At 40.6% G+C, this 25,089-nt stretch overlaps 6 protein-coding genes across 8 annotated transcripts; 2 read left to right on the top strand and 4 right to left on the bottom strand.

The window, feature by feature from the left end:
• Positions 1 to 305: 305 nt before the first annotated feature.
• LOC140801051 (lysine-specific demethylase JMJ26-like) lies at positions 306 to 8,241 on the bottom strand. 3 transcript variants are annotated; one of them, XM_073156045.1, is made up of 16 exons: positions 7,763 to 8,241; positions 7,486 to 7,683; positions 7,265 to 7,404; positions 5,841 to 5,940; positions 5,613 to 5,745; positions 5,447 to 5,510; positions 4,609 to 5,365; positions 3,594 to 3,923; positions 2,485 to 3,115; positions 1,868 to 2,247; positions 1,643 to 1,774; positions 1,484 to 1,556; positions 1,296 to 1,381; positions 1,076 to 1,195; positions 838 to 908; positions 306 to 702 (listed from the first exon to the last, which is right to left on the bottom strand). In XM_073156045.1, the coding sequence occupies exons 1-16, from the start codon at positions 8,099 to 8,101 to the stop codon at positions 594 to 596; spliced, it is 3,663 nt and encodes a 1,220-aa protein (XP_073012146.1). In that variant the 5' UTR covers positions 8,102 to 8,241; the 3' UTR covers positions 306 to 593. The 3 variants fall into 3 exon arrangements, with proteins under 3 accessions (XP_073012146.1, XP_073012145.1, XP_073012147.1); XM_073156044.1 differs by having other exon boundaries at positions 1,643 to 2,247; positions 7,763 to 8,240; XM_073156046.1 differs by lacking the exons at positions 7,265 to 7,404; positions 7,486 to 7,683; positions 7,763 to 8,241 and adding an exon at positions 6,116 to 6,813 and having other exon boundaries at positions 1,643 to 2,247.
• Positions 8,242 to 8,607: 366 nt separating this feature from the next.
• Positions 8,608 to 10,494, bottom strand: LOC140801102 (uncharacterized). Its single transcript, XM_073156102.1, has 3 exons — positions 10,054 to 10,494; positions 9,137 to 9,707; positions 8,608 to 9,061 (listed from the first exon to the last, which is right to left on the bottom strand). Exons 1-3 carry the CDS (start codon positions 10,492 to 10,494, stop codon positions 8,739 to 8,741), a joined length of 1,335 nt encoding a protein of 444 aa, XP_073012203.1. The 3' UTR covers positions 8,608 to 8,738.
• An 883-nt stretch (positions 10,495 to 11,377) lies between these two features.
• On the bottom strand, positions 11,378 to 15,298 carry LOC140801433 (putative pentatricopeptide repeat-containing protein At3g15130). The gene has a single exon (XM_073156554.1). The coding sequence runs from the start codon at positions 15,180 to 15,182 to the stop codon at positions 13,389 to 13,391; it is 1,794 nt and encodes a 597-aa protein (XP_073012655.1). The 5' UTR covers positions 15,183 to 15,298; the 3' UTR covers positions 11,378 to 13,388.
• On the top strand, positions 11,789 to 13,020 carry LOC140801434 (thioredoxin X, chloroplastic). The gene is made up of 2 exons (XM_073156555.1): positions 11,789 to 12,142; positions 12,625 to 13,020. Exons 1-2 carry the CDS (start codon positions 11,789 to 11,791, stop codon positions 12,829 to 12,831), a joined length of 561 nt encoding a protein of 186 aa, XP_073012656.1. The 3' UTR covers positions 12,832 to 13,020.
• Positions 15,299 to 20,756: 5,458 nt separating the features above from the next.
• Positions 20,757 to 22,309, top strand: LOC140800759 (transcription factor TCP7-like). The gene has a single exon (XM_073155591.1). It carries the CDS (start codon positions 20,936 to 20,938, stop codon positions 21,635 to 21,637), a length of 702 nt encoding a protein of 233 aa, XP_073011692.1. The 5' UTR covers positions 20,757 to 20,935; the 3' UTR covers positions 21,638 to 22,309.
• Positions 22,310 to 23,828: 1,519 nt separating this feature from the next.
• On the bottom strand, positions 23,829 to 24,473 carry LOC140800758 (mannose-specific lectin-like). Its single transcript, XM_073155590.1, has one exon. The coding sequence runs from the start codon at positions 24,381 to 24,383 to the stop codon at positions 23,961 to 23,963; it is 423 nt and encodes a 140-aa protein (XP_073011691.1). The 5' UTR covers positions 24,384 to 24,473; the 3' UTR covers positions 23,829 to 23,960.
• Positions 24,474 to 25,089: the final 616 nt, after the last annotated feature.

Genomic DNA, 25,089 nt, shown 5'->3' with positions numbered 1-25,089 from the left:
CAAAGAAAGGATTTAGGATTGTGCATGTACAGAACCCAGTCTATATGCTACGTTACGTATTACCTCTTCAACTTGCTCTTCCTTTATGAATCGTACTTACTATGCAACTCCACAAAAGGTTCACTATTTGGCACGAAAACATAGATATATGGGCAACATTGCGTGCTGGAATAACTCAAGCTTTAAAAAGAAACAATACCTCCTTGTAGGCAGTAGAGAGAGAGCTTTCACTTGAAATTGGCCAAAATCAGAGAGAAGTTGAACGTAGATATACGAAATTTACGAAGACAAAATGTACAAGGAGATGACAAGAACCTTAGATTAACTTTACAGCTATTGTCACAACTGCAGAGAGGCTGCAAGTCTACATGAGAATACAACATCTGTAAAGATTAAAGAAATGGAAAGGGAGAAACTACAGCGTGGAAACACCGAAAAACACGGCTCTCGAGACATCTGATATGATAACCGTATGATACAAATTCATGATATCAAAACAAATTTTGAGGATTAAGTGTTAGGTAATTCAATCCTCACGCTGCTCATCAAAATGGGAAGATGCAGTTGGTGGTACTTGAGATTGATCTGGATTATCAGGCTTTCCCCTGGGCTTGGTCTTCAGCCAACTTTGGCGAGTCTTCTATTATTGATTTTTCTTCAACTTTGCTCTCTGTCGATAGTGTTTGTTCTTCAGTCTCCGATCTAATCAAGCAAGACAAAATCTCAGGTATGGCTTGTGGCTTCTTAATAAGATTAAATGGGATCTACTCAGAAATTTAATTTACCAATGTAGCAGTCTGCAAAATCTCTTTTTGTGATGCCAAGATATTAACTCACCTTAGTTCAGAATAACAATCCGTTAAATCCTTTATGGCTTTGCTAAATGCATGAAAAGCCATTTTCTTAACCTGAGGATTCAGATATAATAAAATTCCATTACAAGAGATCATATCAGATATGTAAAACATAAGAGGGAGAAAAAGAAGAACAAAAAGGTATTACATAAGCAGGTACAAGCATGCGGATTATAAATATAAAGAAATTGAATTAGAAATAGAAAAGTATATTAGTAAACCTCCAGCTTATCTTCGTTAGCCCTGTGCTTCTCAGGAAGTAGTCGAAATTCTTTTGTCAACCGAATGCACTCAGGGACATTTTCAGGGCTGACAAAATCAAGTGCCACTTTTATGCAGGACTGGGCAATAGATAGCAAAGTCAAATATCAGGGCAGAATATTGAAACCAAGATTAATTGAGCCAATACAAGAAATAAAGCAGACTTCATGTTCATCATACCTTCAAATTTCTCACTTGATGAGGGCACCCAGCTGGAATGAAGACTGCCTCGCCAAGCTTTTGCTCAAATGTCCAGGGCTCGATCCCTACACAAGCACAACATTAATCACTGGTTGAGATGCCTAACAAAAACAATTATCAACCAAATATGATGTCATTTGGTAAGGATCAATTAAAGCTCAACTCACCATATTCAGTTTTCAATTTCCTTTTGTGTTCCATTGTTAAATAGAAAGATTGATCATGAATAGGATGAATAACCTGTCAAAAAGTGAGTATTGCACCATATTCATAATCAAAGAGATGAACTGCTGTATCAATGTCCTATAAAGAAAAACAGGTGATACCTGTTTCACTGGTTGACAGAAGACAGTCCTAAATTCTTTAGCATGCTTCCTAAGATATTCTTCTAACTTGGCAGTATCTTCCCTCCGGAAAATATCCCATAAAGCACCACCTTCAGACTTCCTTCTATCCAACTGGTCATTGGATACAACAGATTCTTCAGTCTCAGTTTTACCTTCTAATGAAATATCAGGAGATTGGTTTAAAACTTTTATACTGGTTTGCACCTTATCCACACTATCTTCAGTTACTTTCTTTCTGACCTTGTTTCTACTACCAATGGGCCTCCCCCTCTTCTTCTGTATCTGACTAGTTGTCTTTTTTATTGAAGCATTCTCCTCCACATCTTTCAATTTTTCTTTATTATTCTCAATTTTGGTACACGACTGATCAGCATAATCTCCAAAATCTATCCCTCTGTGGCAAGATTCTACATTGCTAGTTTCCAAAAGAGAAAACGGCACATTATCATTGCATGGAAGTTCAATTTCGGCCAGCTTTTCTCCTCTCTTGGTTTTCATAAATGTGTCATGATTATATTCTTCTTCCTGCAATCTGATGCTAGGATCAGCAACTCCCTTCAAGAACTGAGATTCGGACTCCGTATCTGCAAAAGAGAGAGATACAAAATTAACTGGATTTGATTTGCACTGGGAGACAGATAGGTCTACACTACAAGTTTCATCAGTTTCTTCAGGATCATCAGAGGTTAAAGTGGAATGCGTATTCTTATTTTGGAAAGCATGCCCGAGATACAACCCTTCTTCGGGAAAATATTGACCATTTGCATCAATTTGTCCCATTTTATTATTGTTGAAATCATGAGATGAGGCATGTGACTTACTGGCCCCAGCTGCAGGACCTTTCATAGCTGCTACTGAACAAGTTCCTGCAGGTACTTGATGAACCTCTTCAATCTTCTCTCGCTCTTTTTTACACCCATTCCTATCAAACTGCTGGTCTTCCACTGAAGGAGGTCTATTTTTTTCCTCTGTTTCATCAGATAATGTTCCTTTTACTCTGTTGCCTCCAGATTTATCGGCACAGGAGCAACGAGATACAGGCTTTCCAGAATCAGGTTGATAAAATCCAGCAACTGCATTTTTGTCAACAACCACTTCTTCACCAACTTCAGGAATTAATCTTTCTCCTTGAGTTCCACAGGTTGAGCAAGAATTTGGTTTTTGCTCCTTGAGGGCATCTTCAGATCTCACACCATTTGCATGACAATTTTCAAGACTAGGAGATTTCTCAGAGACACACACCTTAGTAGGAAAGGTGACATCTGAATGAGAGACGATAGCATCCTTGAGTGACCCTGGCAAAGATAGTGACAAGTTAATTCCTGGATCTGCTTCTGCGGGATAAAGGTTTTCTTCTATATCTTGATTCCTGTGTTTCTTTTTCATTTCCATTATCTTGGAAAGCTGAGAGTCGGTGAGAGTTACTTCAGCTGTATGTGTTAAGATATTCACCTGATTGAGTGATAGAATAACACATGAAAAGAACTTCCTAATTAACACAAACAATGTGCCACACCAAACTAAAGGCAATAAAAATGGCAGCAAGAATAGCATCATGCAAACTAAACCTAGAAATATCAGACAATGCATTACAATTGTAAATGACATGAAATCAAAAATAAGCACGGCATATAAATTCCATAATTATAATGGCACAAGCAACAGCAAACAAAAGCATAAGCTGTCAAACTGCCAAACCTATCACTAGATATTAGATCTCATGAGCATTGATTAGGGCCCAAAAGAAATCATGGCAGGGGACAAGGTACAAAAGAAACAGGTGCTTTAGTATCTTAATTGACTAAAATCAAGCACTCAGATGCTTGAAGGCCCCGCTGACTCCCGAAGTGGGGAGGGCGGGCCAAATATTGATTTTGAAATGAATTTGATAAACAGCGAGAGGTGTAACCTCCAGGAAGAAGATACATACCGCATCAGACATATCACAATGAAGATTGGTGACAGAATCACCCCTGCCTAGCTCTTCAGCGAGTCCATAAGCAATGTAGGTTTTTGGCCCCATATCTGGCTTTAGAACACCTTCTGGAAGCATCTTTGCAAGATTAAGATGGCCATTCCTAGGATTTGTGTATTCAGGAAATGGCAAGGCAGTAATGAACTCAGCACCATGACGTGGTAACCGCTCCTCAAAGGAACTGGCTGGGGGCCAGTCTTTGAGTTTAAGCATCTCAGGCCATTGATTCTTATGAAACCGCCCTCGGGAATATCCAGTGAAAAACTGGTGAATGTTTATCTCAACCTGCAAAACAGCAAACATGTATTGTGTATCATATTATATTCTGCAGAAAGGATAACCAAACAGCTGGTTAACAAATATGTTCTCTAGAAATCAAGTGATCTCAGATAGAAAAGATCGCCAAAAATGGGGAAAAAATGCATGCATAAAATGATTCAAAAAAGGGATGCTCACAATTAGATATGGACTACTGTCATTGAATATACCCATCCTTACATAAACCACCTTTTGCTACGCGTAAAACAACGGTAATAAAGCAGAGCTACAATGAAACAGAATTTACCATTTCCTTTCAAACTCAGATTCTCATTCTTGTACAGTAAAACGCTTTCCAGATAAATTCATCTGAAGATTGACACAATTTCGAAATGATACTGATGTAACAATATTTCCAAACAACTAATTAGTTGATAAGAAATACTGTAACCAATAATTTTTATCTTTACAACTAAATTTAGCAATTAGCATAATTCAGTTAGCGTGAAAAATACACAGGTACAAGAAAAAAGTATTATTTAGACGAGCAAATGGCTTTCCTGTAACAAGACTTTCCAGTGGAGGCAAAAGAACAAATTTTCTTCAAGGGAGACAATTAATTTAGTTTCTCATGAATTTCATGTTCAAACTTAGTACCAAAAGGATATCATCTTAATCTCAAATTTTTCAGTATTAAGACATCGTAACTGACCTCACACCAGTCCAGGCAGTCAATGGACTTTACTGCCAAATTTTCAGATTTCGCCTTGTACCTTTTCTTCTCCCTCAATGCACGCCACATAACCATTGGTTCCCAGCTCAGGCCATATGTTAGCTCGAGCACATCACGAACGATAACTGGCTCACCCTTCATCCAATGTTTTTGAAAGTGTTCTAGTTCCCCCTGTTCAATATCTCTAGCAGTTGGACAATACAAATAGTTATCATTTGAGCCCTCCCTCGAAGAAGCTGGCCGCAATGATCCACTACTAGAATTTCTCATGTCAGATCCGGCAAAACAAGAGCACGGACTTTGAATATCTTGAAATTTGGTAAAGTTTTTGCTATTAACTATTGCATCAGCTTTCTCTTCTAATTCAGAGAGCAATGTCTCAGGAAACATGCATTTCAGCTCCAAAAGACAACTACCACAACCACCCAATTCCTTTGGTGGGCAAGGTATGCTGCCATCACCATTTGCTTTCCATATTCCCAGAGCACCCTTGTGATCTTCACCATCTGTAGGCATGTCAACATGCCTGCTAGAACTACCTCGACTTGCACGCTTGCTACGTGCAAGTTTCCCATGCAAATATTCTTTACCTCTGTCTTCATACTCCACAAGCACTATCTCTTCACCTCCAGGCATAAGACCTTCACGAAGCTCCCGACAGCAGCTAAGGCATAGATCATATGAGCAGCTATGGCAATTTCTGTGAAAATCAACAATAGACGTTCTGCAATTGTTGCTGATCAAATTAATTAAAAATCAGATGCTTGACGCTATTTAGATAGCCCAATCATATAATTTACAAAAGAAAGAACTTTACCAGTACATCCGCTCATTCTTTGCACACACAGCTTGCGACAACTTAAGTTTGCTAACTGGAGTATCTGTTAAAGGCTTAAAGCAAATGAATCACAAAAAGCAGGACAAACAAAACTCCATATTAAGCAGGCAACTTTACATCTAGCTTATGTTTTTTAATGTCATACCTCGAATTCTAGCCTCAATTTCCTTCTCTATCATTTGCTCCTGGTGGAGTTCTTTCATGCAAGGAAGTAGTAAGCGTATAATATAATAAGAATATCGAATTTGGTCGGCCTCTGAGATCTTCTTACTTGGAGGCTAAAGTTGAAACAGAATATGTCAACAGATAAAATTCACATTTGGCAGTTAATTCTAAGAAAGGAAAAATAAATAGTTTCTTCCTCAAAACAGACCTCGGGAAATCCTATCATGCGCAAGCACGCCTTACAATTGCAATTAGTACAACAAACTGGGCATTTTGCTGCAAATTCATCCTCCGATAACTGAGGATACCTATATACCATCAAAAAAGAAAATGCGCATAAACGAGTCAAAAATCAAAATATGAATCACGAGGGCAATTCAAGTCGATATGCATTTTACATTGCTAAGATGAAAGAAATATTATTGGCTAACTTTGATGCAGCAAAAAATGCAAATAATTGATAGGGATGGATTACTAACGTACCTGACCTAATGAACAGTAGGGCAGACCAATTTCATGAGTTGATCTAGAATGTTTTTCAGTGCAGATCTATTTTAGCATGGAGCCATGGATCAGACTTTACAAAAGATTGTAGGTATTGCAATCTTAATGCAGATGCAAATTCATGCTGCCCAAAAGAAGGGACCTGAGCTTAGCTATGTTAGGATTTATACAGCACTTATTAAAGGAGCTTCCTGTGGCTGAGGAGATTTTGGATTTGAATATCTCCTGCAGAAAGCTCCCTTTCCCCTATGCATACATTGCATCTCTTGGTCATATGCCTCTACCTCTCGTCCTCTTTATTTTCCTCCCCTTCCCCTTTCCATCCTTTTATCTATTTCCCTCTCTCCTCTGTGCAGCTAATGCGCCTCCCGCCATCTCCCTCTCTTTGCAGTTGCAACTGCTTCTTTCTGCCACTGCCCCCTCTTTTCCCCTGTGGCTGTTATACTCGTGTTCAACAGTCAACGACTACTGCTGCAGTTCTCATCAGTTAACATCTGCAATTGTTCCTGCAATCTTGCTCAATCTAGAAGGTCCCAGTTACATTTACAACTCTTTAAAGCAATTTTGTGGATTATAACGTGTTTCAACATCCCTACATTGCTCAGATGACTAGCTGAGATCCAAGCCTAAAATATTCTCTTTGAAGTCAATTTACAGAAACTTAAAATTCCTTTTTATAATTTCAGAACTCAAGGCCTCTTTCTTGGCTCAAGTTGAACATTTATGTTATTCATACCTGATACTAAAAAATCCTTTTTTTTAATTTAAACAACACATTTTGGATTTTATGCACTGCAATACGGTTTTTGGTAGGACAGACATGTCTAGGCTAATTACTAGTTCACCTGGTGATTGAGTAGTCAGCAAATTCTTATTTGCATAATTGCATCAAGAATTCATTTGAAAAAGAAAATGCAGCTGACACGCACATCTTAGGCTACTCACACCATTACACAGCCAGATTTGAAACAAGTAAATAAACAAGATATATTTCCCGTTAATCAAACAAACAATTTCTATTAAATTATATTTCAGGCATTTAACCCTCTAAAAGAGCAAACTATAAAAACAAAGAAGAGAATAATAACTTGGAAACCAGGAGGAGATAAATAGAAGATTTGCACGCACCAGCGAGTCATACAGGGCACACAGAAGCGTTTCCTCTTGCAAAGCTTGCACCACACCACCCTTCCTTTGTCATTCCTCTGACATTGATGGCACATAAGGGCATCTTCCCCAGTCAATTTTCCTTTAGGCTTTCCAAGATTCTAAAATCCAATTCCAACCACAGGAAGATGAACAAAACTGGATCAAACCAAATTAGACAAGAAATACAAAGAACAGTATACCTCATTCTTCTCTTCACCATCTCGGCGTCTACGAAATCTAGTCCTAGAAGCAATAGACAACTTATAGGAATCCTCCTCCACGGATCTCTTCCCATCCTTCGTAATCCGTTGAACACTTCGGTCATTGTTCTCCGAATCGTTCCTCTTGCGCTTCCTCCTGGACTTCGAAATCTCGTCCTTTTCCTCTTCTCCGTCGATCTACCACCAAAAAGATCGCTAAATAATCAAAGTTCATGAAAAAGAAGACACTAAAATATTATCAAAAACCGATTGTCACCTCGTCGCTCGACGATACATCGTGCAGAACCAGCTTCACGGGCTTCCTCCCACTCATATGTATCTCTTTCGCCCCCTCGACTTCCAGCTCCTCCGCTGCCTTCCCTCGAAGACGGAACGTTCGGTCGTCGCTCTCCTCCTTCCGCTCCGTCTTCTTCTCCTTCCCACAAGAGGCAAACCTAGCCGCGGGCTTCATGGAGCCCTTCATGTAGTACTTCTTGTAGTGCGCCTCGCAGAGGTCCACGCCGTCGGCCTTCCGGTTCTTGCACCGCCATGACTTCCCGTCGTTCCTGATGCACCGATCCGGCGATGGCGGCAGGGAGTCCGGCGAGGGGCCCATGTGTTAGCAGAGTAGTAGCAAGGAACCAAGAGACTTGGTGACCGCAAGGCGATAGGAAGAAGACGACCCTCTTATTTCGAGAGGGTTGAGGTTTACCAAATAGAGGGGAAACGGAGTGGGTTACGGGAAACGTGGTTACGTGGGATAGCTTTTTGCCGCCCCCTATTGGCGATTTGGCGGGCGATTTTTGATTTAGACGAATCGGGAGTCGGGACTAACGACGACGACTTTTTGAATTCGGAGAAAACCAGAGGCCGAGCCACCGGATTCATTCCCGCGTTCGATGGTTTTGGGAGCGCCGCAAACTGTATTTAATCAATCTGGATATTTTTTACAGATAACCCCCTAGATTAAATTTATTACATTTTTTAATCTAAAATTACGGTTCAAAGGCTCGCCACCTTTACCATACACGTTACCAACGCAAAGGTGCGTAATCCTCGTGCAAGGTGCAACAACAGATGGGCACCGTATCATCGGCAAATTTATGCGTTTTAAAACCTGGAGAATATAATAATTAACTCGCATGTCCACATCTAACAAATTACATAGTAATGAACAAGGCATTAACATTACTACTACAAATATATAATATATAAATCTAAGTCCACATCAATTAATCGCTATCCGATGTAATCTAACTCATAATAGCAAGCAGCTGCTTGCGCGACTGGCGGCTCCAGCGGTCGAAGCAACGCTGGAGGTTGGGCCAATCGGATTCGGATGCGGCGAAGTCTTCGACCCAATTTCGTAGTATGATCTCCTGGTCTTCCACGGGCAGCCCCGCGATGAGGTCTTCCGCTGCCCGCTCCGTCTCCCACCTCTCCGGCCCAACCACAACCGGACACGTCACCCCGTTGCTCGCGTAGCACAGGACGGGCAGCCACAGCGCCAGGATCCCGAACCGCACCTCCCTCGCTGCCTCCCATTCGCCTCGCCCCAGCTCTCGTATTAATATAACTGCCCATAGAAAACATTAATTTGCACATTGGCCCTCTCAGAAGTAGCAGTAGAAGTTATTTCTTAATTAGGCACCTGTGATTTTGACGATGGGACCCTGGACGCGCGGATGGGCGGTGAGCGCGAGCGGCGCCAATCCCGAGGCGAAGGCCCAACGGACGATCGCCTCACACGTGGCCCCGCACGCGCGTAGCTTGTTCGCGATCCACAGCAGCTCGTGCGCCAGCTTCTCCGCCTCCAGCCAGTCCTGCGGCCCCACCCCCGGCCCGGCCACGGCCGCATGCCGGTCAGGCTTGTAGCCCTCGAGCCACGCGTCGGTCGGGGGGAGGAGGCCGTTGAGGCAGAGGCGGATCCCCTCGTAGAGGCGGCGGGGTCCCGGGGGGAGGAGGCGGAGGACGCGGGACTGCCACGCGGAGAAGGAGAAGGAAGAGGAGGCGGAGGAGGAGACGGAGGAGTGCGGGGAGCGGAGGGAGCGGCGGAGGAGGTCGCACGTGCGGGAGAAGGCGGAGGAGAGGGCGGTGCTGGTGACGTCGAGGAGGGACGCGTGGCCGGCCTGGAGGTTGTCGTTCACGAGGCGGTCCGCCATTGCCAACACGTATTCATACTTGCGTGACGTGGCGGGGATCTCGTTTAAGATCCCTAGTATCTAAAGACAAATTAAACGTATATAGAACCAGCTCAAAATTCGGACAAAAGAGCAAAATCTATTTCTTTTCCCATATCACCGCCTATATTTTTTATTTTATCAGCAAAAACTTATAAATTTGATGTATCCTTATTAAAATTAACTAAAAACCACAATGCATCATAAAGACGAGTTTATCCCACCTCCTCAATTTGAGATAACAAAAATATAGATAAATTCAAGTTATGTACATTAACCACGATTATATATTCAATCGAACGACGCTCGAGTAATTTAGTACAAAAATTTCTGAATCTTAGGGTGTTATCTGAAAATTTCCATACCGAAAAACGAAATAATCACTTACATGTGTGAGAGATCTTCCAATCGCCGTAGCACTTGGATCCGACCCGCTCATCCCCCTACTCCCAACCCCACCATGATGCACCACCAGCTCCGAGGAGGACGACGAGGAGGAGGAGCACTGCGTCCCCACCAACCCATCAACGCTGAAGTCGATACTGGAGAAGACGCTACGTGGCGAAGGGAAGACATCCACCAACACGCGGAGAACCCAAACGTTGGCCCAGATGGTGAGCATGAGCAGGTGACGCACGTGGTCGATGGGCCTCCACCTCTCGCCCTCTCCGACCGCAGCCTCCGAAGCCGAGGAGGCGACGGCCATCAGCATCTTAGAGGCCGTGCCGGCCGTCGACACGAAGATGGAGTTCATCACCCCGGTTGGTTTCGCCACGATGAGGGCTCGGTCCATGGACATGGGTGGTAGCCTAGAACTACGAGATGCCATGGCCAAGCCTCTTTGTTACATTTTGGCTTTATGACGGGGGATTTATACTCGGGAGGCGCTAAGATAGGGACAAAAGAAGGCTACTGGCTACGTCAACGGTTCTTATTTTTTTCTTATTTATTGGGTAAGCTCGGTGGAGTTGTAAATAAGCTGGAAGAGTGCGGAGAGGAGGTGAGAGCAGGCTAGTGAGAGGCTTTTAATTGCATGCGTTTGGAGGAGGATGGGCGGTTGCAGACTTGCAGTGCAATGCGGTGGCCGACACGCTTTCTTGGAATAATTTACACAAGCACTTACCGCGAGAACAGAAGAAACGTGGGGCTCACCAACTTCCCACGTAGCCGATTTGGCCCCGTTCTTCGGCTAACCTGCATCTCATAACCTCGATCATGAATAAACAAAACTTTTTCTTGGCACTATCAGTATACGTGATTATATATTATATACACACACACACTCATCTACCCTACCTTTCTTACCCTGACATACAAATTTTTACAACCAAATGACTGTCTATTTCTTAAATTTGTAATTGAAGGGATACTTGAAAATCAACAGTATATAAAAAAAAAAGTGGGGAGAGCTGGGTCTATTATCTGTACGACTAACATTACGAATTAGACCATTATCTATAAGACTAATTTTTTAAGAATGTTTGTAAAAAATTTACGACGGGCCTACCTTAGTGTCGAACTAATATGCTTGCTTCATATAAGCTGGGTCAAAGCGTAAAGTTATTGCACCATCGGACTATTTCTCTAACCAAATATCGGGGAGTTGGTCTTTGAAGTCAACGCGATGCCTCATCCCGTTTCGAATTGATTCTGGCCTTGTGTGACAAGGTGGTATCTTGGCCGCAGGAGATAAGTGGTGTTTGATCACTCAATTGGTGCAGATAAATTCCAAAATCTTCAAATTGCAATTGTGGTACATTTTAAGGATGGGTACATCGTACATTCTCTCTATTATTGCAGTACAGTTTAAAGTTCATCGTACAATACTCCAGTAGTAGAGACGCGGAGATTTCTATTCCTGAAAAATATTTCACAAAATCCTACACTCGTTGAGTTGCTCTTGTGGCTATTGTTCTACAAAAGATCTAGAACTGAACCGATCAGCTACATTCTGTCAAACTCGCACCATTCTCCATCAGCGAGCTCATCCAACGACACGTGACCGCGCCCACGAGTTCGTCTACCTCTTCTCAAACGAGTGGACTCGAACGTAACCACGAAAACCAAAATCCGATCTCCTCCCTCCTCCCCACAAATCCCAACCCTTCGTTACGTCTCCGCCAATGGCGACCGCCTTCTCTAATCCGACCACCTCTTCACTCCGGCCTTTCTTCCCCTCTCTCTCTTCCTCCCGCCGTCTCGGCGTCGGCTTCTCGACCCGCCTCTCGCCGCCTCCTCTTTCTTCTTCCCAAGCTCGATGGCTGCGGACGCGGCGATTCCTCGACCACGTTGGTGTCCGAGTTCAGAGCCGAGGCGAGAGGAGGCGCCCGGTGCGGTGCGCCGCCGTGAGCACGATCACGCAGGGCGAGTTCGCGGGCGAGGTGTTGGAGTCGGACGTCCCCGTCCTCGTCGATTTCGTGGCGGATTGGTGCGGGCCCTGCCGGTTGATCTCCCCCGCCGTCGATTGGGCTTCCGAAGTTCGAATCTTGCCTTCAATCTCATTTTATCTTTGAGTAATTTATTGTCTTAGGGGAGTAGAGATCGTGCGGATTGCAATTAGAATAGAAGAATCCGAGTTAAATGAGGAGACATTCAATTGATTGGAATACAAGATTCCACTAGAACTAGACAAGCTTTATTACTTTGCTATTATAGTTGTAAAGCAAAGCTCCTACTTTTACTTCTTGAAGTATCATTAATTGCTAGCTTTGGTTTCTGCACAAATAAATATGATTGCAGAAACTAAGAAACACTTCTTTTTTTCCAATTTGCTAAGAATTAAACAATCAGGAGATAATTTCCAGGAAAAAAAAACCAGTACAGTATGGTTCTAATTGTAGAGGATATACTATGCACTACAAATGGTTTGGGTATATGAATAAATTCTATGTTCCTTAATGATGTTTGGAAATGCTGCTTGTCTCTAATTGGTGGCAACGACTGGATTTTGAAATTTCAGGAATACAAAGGAAAACTGAAGATTGTCAAGATTGATCATGATGCAAATCCTCAATTGATTGAGGAGTATAAGGTTTATGGCTTGCCAACCTTGATTCTCTTCCAGAATGGGAAAGAGGTTCCGGAAAGCCGAAGAGAAGGTGCAATGACAAAAGATAAGTTGAAAGAATACCTGGACGCATTGTTGGAGCCAACAACTGTAGTCTGATCTCCTTGTGTAACAACTGCATTTCAGTGAATCTCGATGAATTAATCATATCTGGTGACAGTTTGTCTTGTTCAACTTGCTGAGTCACCTTTTCTGAACCCATTGTAACAAGTTTTTCCTACAAAAGTCCTGATTGAATATGTACTTTTTGTGCTCTATTAATGGTAATAAGAAAAAGTTTTGTATCAATGGTGGACGAGTTCTATTGCATGTTTCTGTTTCATCTTTGAGCCTGACTAACTGATACATTATATTGGATAAGGTGGTGGTGTCACCATTGTGATCTCTGGAAGATAATGCTATTGTCTGAGTTTGTTGATGGCTGTTATCTACCATTTAAGAGAATGTTGATCCACGGATCATCCACAAGTTTCTTGTACTTTGTGAAGGTGAAGACACTGACTTAGGATTTATCGGCATTTCTTCAACTCTTCCAGTGAATATCTGATATGTCGTCAGATGTTACACAGATGGATATTGAAGGCCTCATCTAAAAGAGGCCATCAACCTTCCAAGTCCCGTGAAGTACACAGAAGCTCCAAGTTATGATAGCATGACTATGGACCACTGCCTGCCATGACTTGAATCCAACTAGACCCTGGCAATTTCTTTACTTCTCTACCTTCCATAAGTTCTCGCACCCTTCCTACTGCATCCCAATTGGATACATTAGCAAACATGTTGTACATCAAGACATATGTTGATGGGTCCTCCTCCTTTCCCAGTCCAAGTGCGTGCTTTGCTGCTCTCATACCACTATCTACATCGCCATGCAGCCTGCAAGCACTAAGAAAGGTTTTCCAAACTAGGGTTCCTGGTCTGAAAGGCATCTTTTGTATTAACTCTTCAGCCTCCTTGATGCGCCCCGCTCTTCCAAGGAGGTCTACCATACATGCATAATGATCTTCTCCAGGGTTAATGCCGTGATCATGCGCCATGGAATTGAAATATCTCCAACCTTCGTCAATTAACCCTCCTTGACTACAAGCATACAGGACACAAACAAATGTAATGTAGTTCGGTATAACACGCTCTGAAATCATCTCATCGAAAACCTCTAGAGCTTCCTGAGCAAGTCCATTATGTGCCAACCCCATGATCATCGTCGTCCAGGAAATGATTGACCGCCCTTTTATTGACCAAAAAACCCCCCTTGCACAGTTCATTGATCCACATTTTGCATACATGTCTATGAGAGCGTTATCGACACATACATCCACATCTGCTCCAAGCTTGATCCGATATCCATGTGCCTTCTTTCCTTCTTCCAAAGAAGCCAAGTTAGAGCAGGCATTAAACGTTGTAGCCAGTGTGAATTTGTTAGGTTTTATTCCAGCCAGCTTCATCTGATTTATGATTTCGAGAGCTTTAGCAGCCTGACCACAGTATAAGCAACCTGCAGCCATCTGGGTCCAAGAAACAACATCTCTTTCTGCCATCTCATTGAAAGCTCTAAAACCATCGATGAAATCTTTGCTCTTCAAGTACATATCCGCCAAGGAATTCCCGACACAAACATCATCCCCAACACCATACTTAACAAGCTGACCATGAACTTGCATACCACTTCTCAAGCATGCTTTTGCCGCTGACCCCGTCAACACACTACTAAACGAGAATTCATCAGGATGCACCCCTGCATGAATCATTCTGCACCAAAACCCCCAAACATCCGAGTAAGAGAACTGCAAGAAGCCTGCCATCATTGAGTTCCACGAAACAATATCTTTTATAAGAGACTTCTCAAAAAGTTTGACTGCATCCGCAAACTGCTCACCTCGAATCAAGGCGCTAAGGAAAGCATTCATCAAGAACACATTAGACTCAAATCCAAGATGAATAACTAATGCATACAGTTGCAGAGCTTGACCGGAATCACCCGTAAGGGAACTGCCATTGAGCGCTTTAACAAGTGTGTACTCATTGGACCTCACGCCAGCCCGAAGCATCAAGCGGAAGAGAGACAAAGCCTCATGAGGTCGGTCACACCGGACGAGGCTGCCAATGACAGCACACCACGAGATCACGTTTCTCTGAGGCATTTCATCGAACAACCTTAGGGCAACATAAGGATCACGGATGCACTTGAAGTACATATTAAGGAGGTGGTTCTGGAGGAAGAGGGAGGTGGAAAGGAGGGGCCTTTTGAGGAGATGGGCATGGATGGAACTGCCAAACTCGAAATGGGAGGTGCGAGTACAGCTCTGGAGGAGCTTGGAGTAGTAGTGGTCTAATCCAACTACTCCTTGGTCTAAAGGAAGGTCTGTCGTGCAATAAACACGAAGCAGAGCAGTTGCCGTCGATAATGGAGGTCGGTGGAAGAGGTAAGACGCGGCTGGCCATTGTGGCATTTGCTTTTCCCCGGGTCTAGCCGTTAATGGTTCGGAATGGTGACCGTTGGGTTCTTCTATCTTTTTCCAAAACCTAAAAGAATGGAGGATTTAGCCAGTGACATTGGTAGAGACTAATTAGAGCTTAGAGGCAAATGGTAAAGTTGTCAATGGGCTAAGTGGGCCAGGCCAGGTCCATAAATAACGTCCGAGGGTCCGGCTCAAATTTATTAAACGAATAATTCCACTTAGACCTATCACTATTTTCTACTTATACTCCTTTAAAAAAAAATTTGTTACCGTATATATAATTATTTTATTCTTAATTTAAGAAGGTATCTATATATATTCTTTTACCTTAATTTAAAGGTTGTATATGGATAATAAAAAAATTAGGAAATACATACGTAAAACAGTGATAATTTAGAAATTTTAAATTGAATTATCTCTTTATTAAAAGTACAAATTTTTTATTTATTATTATACAAAATCTAGATTATATTCTTTTATTAATGAGTAGTTTTTTTTTTTCCAGGAGAAGTGAGAATTTAAACCAAATAATATTAGGATTTAAACGACGGAGTACTCATACAGATACAGGTAGCCTATTTAACTATTTGAGCCTATCTCAAAGGATTATCTAGAGGGTAATTACTATAAGGATACAAAATGATCGAATTTTAATATTGACCAAGGAGTATGTTTATTAAAATTAATTCGATGAGTATTTTTAGGTATAATAAAGGCAAAAAATATACGAAGTTTTCATGAGTTTTACAATAATAAAATATAAAATTATATTTTCACTTCATGAAAACTGTGACTTAGTATTGCCTTCCATGTCCAAATAATAAAAGCGTATAATTTACCTCTTAAGCTATCTAAATCAAACTCTCTCTACTCTTCTGCTATATTACTAGTTGTTACATTAGATATTAATATAAGGTGATACCACGGGGTAAAATTGTAATTAACTAGAAATTAACTGCTTAATACTATTTGCAAATTGTTGAACACATTCGAAAATCACTGTACATTACTTATTATTTTATGTGATGCAAATTTTAATGAAACTTTTTGTCCTCGATAATCACACTTTTTTTTTTATTATTCATGAGGCCGAAGCTAAATATGAGCTGAATAAATGATCAATTCTCATTAGATATAAAGGTACTTAAGGTTTCACTAAGCTTTTAGTCAATATAGTAAGATATCTAATTTAGACGTCAAGTCATATACGTCGTCGAATAATTGTTCAAAAACAAACGTCATCAAAACTTGCTCCAAATCGTTACACTCCAAGCTGCTCCTCTAAGTCAACTGCGCTGTTAAGCCGTTGAGCCAAGCCACTAAATTATCAAATAATTTTTTCACAATATTGTTTAACATTAAAATTAATCAATAATAATCTCCTTAGTTATAAGAAAGATACGTATCAACTGTACTAGAGTTAGTTGGTCCACCATCATCACACTTAACAACTACTAGTGCTAAATGCTCATAGGCACTTAACGAAACTTACTCTTCTTATGATACCTAAATTACATAGCATACAACTAACTGCATTGAATTAAGCAGCCTATGATGACGATGGATGATCGTAATTAATAATTATTCTATATTTAATTTAGTTTAAATCCAAATCCCATTAAACAATAACCACCAAAGAGAAGATGATCCTAAAGTTGATTGTCCGCAAATGACGCGATAAGGACATAAATTCATGATTTGTTCTTAAAGTAACGTGATTAGAATAATGAGTAGTTGGCTGGTAGTGGGAATATCTTTTAAGATAGCAAACTAATACCCACTAAAATAATCGTTATATGTGTGATTAAAACTTATATAATTAATACTCGTGACATCTTCCTCCAGCGCGTAGAATTGTCGTCATTCCAAACGTTTTCTTCGAAAGACGACTTCAAATAAGAAGCTTCGAGAGTATAATCTTAATTCTTGCTGTGATTCTGTGACTAATTACGTAATATTATAGGAATATTTACAAAATCATCCTGTATTTTATTATTATTATTATTATTATTATTATTATTTACATACTACCGTATAAGTATTTATCATTAGACCACTGTATTTTATTTTAAATGTCTCAAAGATACTGGGAGTTAATTTTATCATATTAGCAATTAACGGAATAAATAATAATCCATTACATTTGAAGATAAATTTTAAAATACCTAAAATACCCCTTATTTAACTATAAATATAATTTTTTAAATGATCTTTTTTCTTCTATAGTTATCTTAACTCACCTACATGATAACGTACCATTAACAACATTACTACAGGGCATTTTTTTAGGCATTTTAAGCTAGATATTGAGGTTGAATGATAAATATCTATATAGTGTAATCGATACTAAAAATAAATGTATTACCACTATGTTTTTAAATTGACTATTTAAGTTTAGTTTTATTTATAATTAGTTATATTTTATTGATAGAAGATAATTTTAAAAGAGTTTTATAATTTTGGTGTCAGTTATGTTAAAATCTCATCATCAAAGGTCATGAAATAAAATTTATTTATATTTGAGCATGAAATATTATTATGCATCATTTACTCAACCTACGTGAAGATTGAAGAGAGAAGATTACACGCCAGTGATTAATTACTAATTATTTGCTGGAATCCAGATCATATTAATGGATCTCATGGGCCCATCCACTTGACCCATGTTTTGCTCTTAATTTATATTTATTTATCCACTTGCCATATGTTAATTACTACTGTTAAAGTGTCAACACTTTAACAGAGAAGCATAAAAGGACCTCATAAACTCTTATTAATTCATAGTTTATCCTCTAACAAAATAGTTATTAAATAACTGCCTATGTGTGAATGCACTTGCAAAAAAGAATACTTGTTCTTGTAGTTGTTGTTTTATTTGAATATTAAAAAAGAGAGTAAATTATAGCTTATTCTCTTTAATATTATAAAAATTAAACTCGTCATTGTTTATTTTAAACTTAAGCGCTTAATTCTCATGTGATTTCATATCAAACTATAATTATTAGTCGGTTGTTAACAAAAACATAATTTGATGTGAAAAAATAGTACATGCATTTTAGTCGGTTAGCGATAAAAAATATAAAATGGGAAAAATCTATCGAATTTATAGCAATTTATTTACTGTGAAAAATATTTGAACAAATGAATTATATTGATTCCAACATTTGCACCATTCCTCTCAGAATGAAAAGATCTAATAATTGCATCTTAATAAATATATACACAGGACAAATCAAAATTACAGAAAAATAAACTACAATTTGCTCATAGAAAAATGGGCTGACTTACTCCATACTAAGTATTTTACTAAAACAGAGATAAAAAAAAATTAAATAGAGATCTCAAGGCTCCACCTTCAAAAGATTATAACTCATTTGAGATTCTTTGGCCCCAGTGTGGAGTAGAATCATAGATTATTAACAATAATTCTATGTCTGAGAGAGTGATTAAGGAAATAAAGAGATGCTGCATTTGCTTAATTCCATTCAAAATAATATTAAACATTATTTGCTTCTTATACATATAATCCCTTTAGTGTATATACTACATGCACGATAAGAATTTTGACCAATAATGTCATTTCTCTATCACAGCAGTCGCCTAGATGCCGCTAAACCTAGGTTTCACGGATCATAATCGATCTGCAATAATAGACCACTAGTAATAGAATTTTTATTAATTTTTTTAGGGGAAAAATTAAGCGTTTGACTCACTCTATAATAACTAACTAAGACGGTTAACTAAATAGTTACCATTTTACCAAAGCCTATCGTTGTCATCCGACAAGAAAATTAGCCACCCCCAACCAACCACCAATCAAAATGGTCCTATCCATATTATATTTTATCCAAACCAACTCCCCCCTCGTCCCTCCTTGTAAGTGAATAACTACCCAAACTATGGACCCCCCCACCCACTCTTCTCCTCCTCTTCCTCTATGTGTACCCGAAGCTCGTGCGTACACCCAACTTTGGACCACCGGTACGGGACCCAACCGGTGGACCTATCGGACGCGCACCACATGTCAGCGACAGAGGTGGGTGGGCCCCGCGCTCCCTCCTGTAACAACTGGACCAGCTTTGTGTGGGTGGGGATGGACGTGGGTCCTGGATCCAGCGACCGCCACGTCACTGCTCCAGTCCAGTTAAAGCAGCAATCCCAATGGTCGCGTTTTCCATCTGCCTTAGAGAAAGAGCTTCTTCTTCTTTTATTTATTTATTTATTTATTTTTAAATTCGTCCAGTTCACTTTAAAGTTTAAATATGAATCACGACTTTTATATATAAATTGTCGAGGTGAAATTTCTGAGTAAAGTCTCTGGAGAGAGAGAAATTATCGAAGGACGACGACTTAAGTAAATTAGGTTTATTGAGAAAATTAATTTATACCTAAGTTAGCAGACACAAAAACCATCTTGATTAATTTATAAATTAATCATAATGGTTTAAAAATACCTTATTAGTATCGGAGATTAAAATCTGTAGAAATCTCTCACAAAAGGATCGTTCCTAAGTGCACTTGAATTACAATTATCTACCAGAGTTTTGCCACTAGTTAGCAGCATAATTGACCTCTTAACAAGTTTGTCAGATTTTATATATTTGACAGTATTTAATGTAAATTATAATGTAATCATAGTAGTATCAATTGTCTACTATATTGACATTGTGTAAGATGTTAATCAAAAGCTAGGAGCCCAATTGAATTCAGAGTGTTTTTTTAGCACTATAGAGCCTCATAGATATCCCAAATTTTTACAACCAGCACCGAGGAGAAATGCCCATGCCTGAAGCCAGTAACAAAAGGGACAATATTAGCTTGTTGAGCGATGAATTCACATTTTGCCTCTGTATCCAAGCGGTGGAGATTTATGCCTGATTATAAGATTAGTATGTGTATGCTTTATTAGACCGACATAAAATTGATAAATAGGAGCATGATTCATATCCATGATTTAAGTTTGATAATTTTTTAGTTTGAATTGAACTCAACCCAAAATGGGTTAACCATTGTAGCCTAATTATTGTACTCTACCACCTTAGCCGTCATTGGAGTTAATATTTGCTAAATTTTTGAACAAAACATTATGCTATATATGGAGGTAACTTTGACTCCATTTTGACTTTTTTTAAAAAAAGTATAGTTAATCCATGTCAAGGAAGGGTTTAGCCCTACTATGTAGCAGATGACTAGTCTAGACGTGTGACAAAAATAAAATCAATCGAAATCAATTGAATAATATGGCCCACAATTTTCTTAATTATAATTAATTTTTTAATTGTAATTGAAATTATGTGGGTCCCAGCTGTTGACACTAGAATTGGAACTTTTACAATATTATCCATCCATCCATTTATAATTGAAAAGCTTCGGCCTACACCTACCCCCTGTTCCGATCCGGGCCCCGCACTGAAGCGGGTCTGGACCAGCTGGACCCGGATCCAGTGGCAGGTGGGTAAATTTCGAGAAGCACAGTGCCCATTTCGTGACGTAGGTGCTCTCCCTTTACTTTCCGACGTCTGCCAATATCGTGGGTCACAGTATAAAGAAGCCTAGGTCGTGGGTCCCATTTCCCCATGTGCCCTTCCTCCTTGTCTCCACTGTCTCCTCCCTCTCTCAATCATTAGTCCTCTCCCTCCTCCCCTTCTCCAGCTCACTTATCTCCTTTCCTCCTCTATTCCGCTTTCTTATCCTAATCCCTGTTCCTATTCCTATTCTTATTCCTTTTCCTACCGGAATAAGCTATGACGACGCCGGATAGCGGGAATAACTTGACGGGGCCGGCGAAGAAGGCGCCGTCGAAGGACCGCCACAGCAAGGTCGACGGACGCGGCCGCCGCATCCGGATGCCGATCATATGCGCCGCGCGTGTCTTCCAGCTCACGCGTGAGCTAGGGCATAAGTCCGATGGTCAAACCATTGAGTGGCTCCTCCGCCAAGCCGAGCCCTCCATTATCGCTGCCACCGGCACAGGGACCACCCCGGCCTCCTTCTCCACCGCCTCATCCGCAGCCATACGCGGCGGCGGTGGCGCCGGAACCCTCTCCTCTCCCTCATCCACCTCTTCCGTTGCCCCCCCGGCCGCACACCTCGTCCCTGCACCGTTCATCCTCGGGAAGCGCCTCCGTGTCGACGAGGACTCTGGGGACAAGGACGAGTCCGCCGCTGGCGGAGGCGGCTGCGGCGCGGTCGGGGGGTTCTGGGCGGTCCCGGCGCGGGCCGACTTCGGGCAGCTGTGGAGCTTCGCCGCGCCGGAAATGATCGTGCCGCAGGCGAGCTTCTCCGGGAGGTTCGCCGGTGGCGGACAGACGGTGGCGGAGGCGTCGGCGGCGAGGGTGGGGAATTACTTACCCATCGCGCAGGGGCACCTGAACCTGCTCGCCTCGTTGTCGGGGGCGCCGCCGGCCACGACGGCGGCGGGGAGGAGCGAGGAGGAGGGGCGCTGATTTGGGGTCCTGCTTTCTAGGGTTAGGGTTAGGGTTCGGAATTTTTTAGTTTCAGAAACGTGTGAAAAGGTTAGAGCTTTGTGGAAGTTTGGTAGAAGTGAGTAGAGTCTTCTCATTTGTTCTTCTTGCCCTCTACCCTGGATGAAACAAGGTCGGTGGAAGGATTGCTGAAGGAAGGCTTCATGATTGTACAATTCTTTCTTTGCAAAAACTGCTGCTTTGGAGAGTATCAAGTTTCTCTAAAAGAGAGAAGCTATTTTGTGGGTCAGAAGGCTCTTTGTTTGCTTCAATTTGGAAAAATACTTCCATTGGAAAGAAGAGTGGATTGCATCAAGAGGATGAAATCAGGAAGAGGGGTTGGGAACTTCAATGTGTTTGTTTGTAGATTGGTGTGTGTGGCCTTCAGTGTCTCTGTTTATTTCTATGCTGGTGTGTGGAGAATTTAGAAGAAAATGCCTGCAGAAACCTTCTGATTTAAGCCTGTAAGTTCTCTATATTCAAGTCCCATATGTATTCTAAGTCAATTTTCTTGGATTTATTAGCATTGGGAATAACCATGTTGTCTTGTGTATTTATGGATTGTTTCAAGTTGTACGAGGGCAAATAAGAATGTACTTTCTCTTGTTCTCTTGTGTCATATATATATATATATATTCCTCTCTTATTGCACCACTTCTGCTAGCTATAAATGATCATCCTTCTTTCATCTACTGGTATTACAAGTAATTTTGTTTCGACTATGAACCATGACTGAATTAGGACACAACATTATTGCGATAGCTAAGTGGCAAACAAGTTCCATTTTGAGGAATCTCTTTTCATTATTGTTAGTGGTTTTTGTGATGTCAGCATTTCATAAATGGGACAGATATTGTCTTGAAGCCTTTCAGTTAGAACTTGTGTGGAGTCATTTCTTATTAGATGCTTCAATCTACTTTCTCATTTATCTTGTATTCAAATGAAGGAAGTGCCACATTAATTAGGTCGCCCTTTACATCTATCACACTTTATATTTATATTTTAACTTTATCCTAAACTTTGCTTTTAGTTCTGTACTTTCTAATCATGCTATATATATATTGGGCTTGTTGAAGATTGCACTCAAAGCCGCCAATGGCTTTCTGTTAAGAAGTGTCTCCTTTTGGACTAGTTTTCCCCCTCTCTGTTCAAGTTTCTACTCATTTCACATGATCGGTATGTCAATTGCTAGTCATTCTAATGGAAGATCATAATTTCCATGCCCGCGGCAGGACCAATAGCATCCTTAATTAGTATGTCAACCAGTTCTTTTTTATCTGGGCAGGCTTCTAAATACTGGTTCTTTCGTGCTCTTTGGATAAGGTTGGAAGTGCTAATAGATCACAATAAAACTTGGTATCTAGGAAACCACTATATCTCCTTTCATAGTTCAACTCTTTTTAGTGTCTGGAATGTTGGATGTAACACTGAAGAGTCTGAACATTACATATGGAAATTGAAATTTGGTGTGCAGCACCAATGCAGTTGGCGACCTTCAGGTAGATCAAGTATATCCTCTTGCAGTGTAAATAGTAGATATTGCCACTTTGCATGAATTTGGTTCCAGGAAATCCCAAGGCCATATCATTTATAGTCCAAAAATTTAATGGTAAGCTCCAACTTTAGACCCTTTTCTCGACTGTTATAATGTTTGTAATCAGTGAATTTTTAAGGCATTTTGTTGGGAACGAATGTCTTTTCTTCTCTAGTTCATTATGTCAATCATGGCCAGTATGATGCTTAATTCATTCTGCTCATCCTGACGTGCACACATTGAAGTGCGTGGAAATCGTGTAGGTCTAAATTTGTGGACAAGATTGGTATTAAAGCTGTGATCTTTATATCCTTATTTGCTTGTAACTTGACAGCGACCTGCATCTATCAATCGAACTTGTGAAATGAAAGCTGCTACAAAGTTTCGTATTTCTTATTTGATATTGGAACCTCTCTTGTATGTCCTATCATTTCGCATGCGTATCTGAGTATTTTGTATACATTTTGTTTAATTTCTTGATTAGTTTTATAAACTGTCAATGGACTAGGAAACATTGACGTGTTAACAAAATTATTTCTTGGAATCAATAGATTTAGGACTCAAAATTAATTTCGAACAAAGCCTGATCAGATCGGACCCAGGTTCGATCAAACTAACTCGGCTCATTTACACCCCTACTTAATTATAACTTAAGATTCGCATATTTTCTTATTCAGAGAAACACTACATCCACTTAGAGTAGAGGAGATCGATAGTACTAAGCTATTAAGCAAGGATCTAAGAGTTCACATATGATCCTCGATACATGGATCAGAGCAGCCTCTTCTTCCTGCTCTGCACCGTGTTGGTCGCCCACACCGCGGCACCGTAGATGACGACGTTGCCGTCGGTCTGCATGATGAGCCGGTAGCTATTCGGCCCGCGGGAGCTGTTGCTGGTCCACAAGACATCGCCGGAGCCGGAGAAGACGACGAGGTTGCCGCTGCTCTGCAGATCGGCGTGGCAGGAGCTGCCCTTCCTGCTCGTCCCGGACGCCCACAGAGCCTTGTTCTTGTTCACGTACAACACCAAGTTGCAGTCATCCTGCATGATGAACGTGTAAGGCCCGCTCTCCAAGAACTGCCCGGAGGCGAGGCTCTCCCCGCTGAACATGGTATCTTCGGCGGCGACGACGGCAGCGCCGGCGGCCACCGTCAGGACGACGAAGGCGAGGATTGTGGATGTGGACTTCATTCTCAGGCGACCAGGTATTGAGCTCTTTGGTTGGTTTTATAGTTTTGAGAAAGATAAGCTTCGGAGAGGGGATTGGAATAATTTAATTAGAGGAGCGCCAGATCACACAGGTTACTTCCGCTATTAATGCGACGCGTGTCTACTTAACATAATTAATCTCTAAAAAGAGATACAAAATTTATCTTTTAAAATACCTAAAATATTATTGCCTTTATTTCATACTCTATGGATAAACTATTTGCAAGATGCTGCTGGCAGTTATTGCTCGAATCCGACCAAAGAGCGTTGTCATCGTTAGGTAGTCAGTTAGATGATCATTTCTCAGCATTGGATGTCATTTTCTGTTGTATATTTTAATATTCGTATGTTCATCTGCACATGATAAATATTATTATTTTAGACTTAATTATATTTTCTTTATTTATATTTTTATTTAGTATCATTTTATCCCATGTACATTAAAAATATACAATGTCTCTATTCTCCCAATAGATAGTTAATTTTAATTTATCATCTAAGAGATAAAAAAATATATAAATTTTTTGATATATGCTAATTGTGTCTAAGGACTAAGGACTCTTATAATATAAGGACAAAATATTACTGGTCAAAATACAAGGAGGAAAAAGTATTTAAGTTATTTTTTTATTAGGAATAACTTAAGTTTTTAGATTAAGATGACAAAAAAGTTTAGATATGAAGATAT

Source organism: Typha latifolia, chromosome 14 (genome assembly GCF_019914945.1).
Source record: "Typha latifolia isolate L0001 chromosome 14, TyphaL0001v2, whole genome shotgun sequence".
NCBI classification, from domain to species: domain Eukaryota; kingdom Viridiplantae; phylum Streptophyta; class Magnoliopsida; order Poales; family Typhaceae; genus Typha; species Typha latifolia.
The sequence above is the reverse complement of the archived record's forward strand: the minus strand, read 5'-3'. Positions and strand labels throughout refer to the sequence as shown.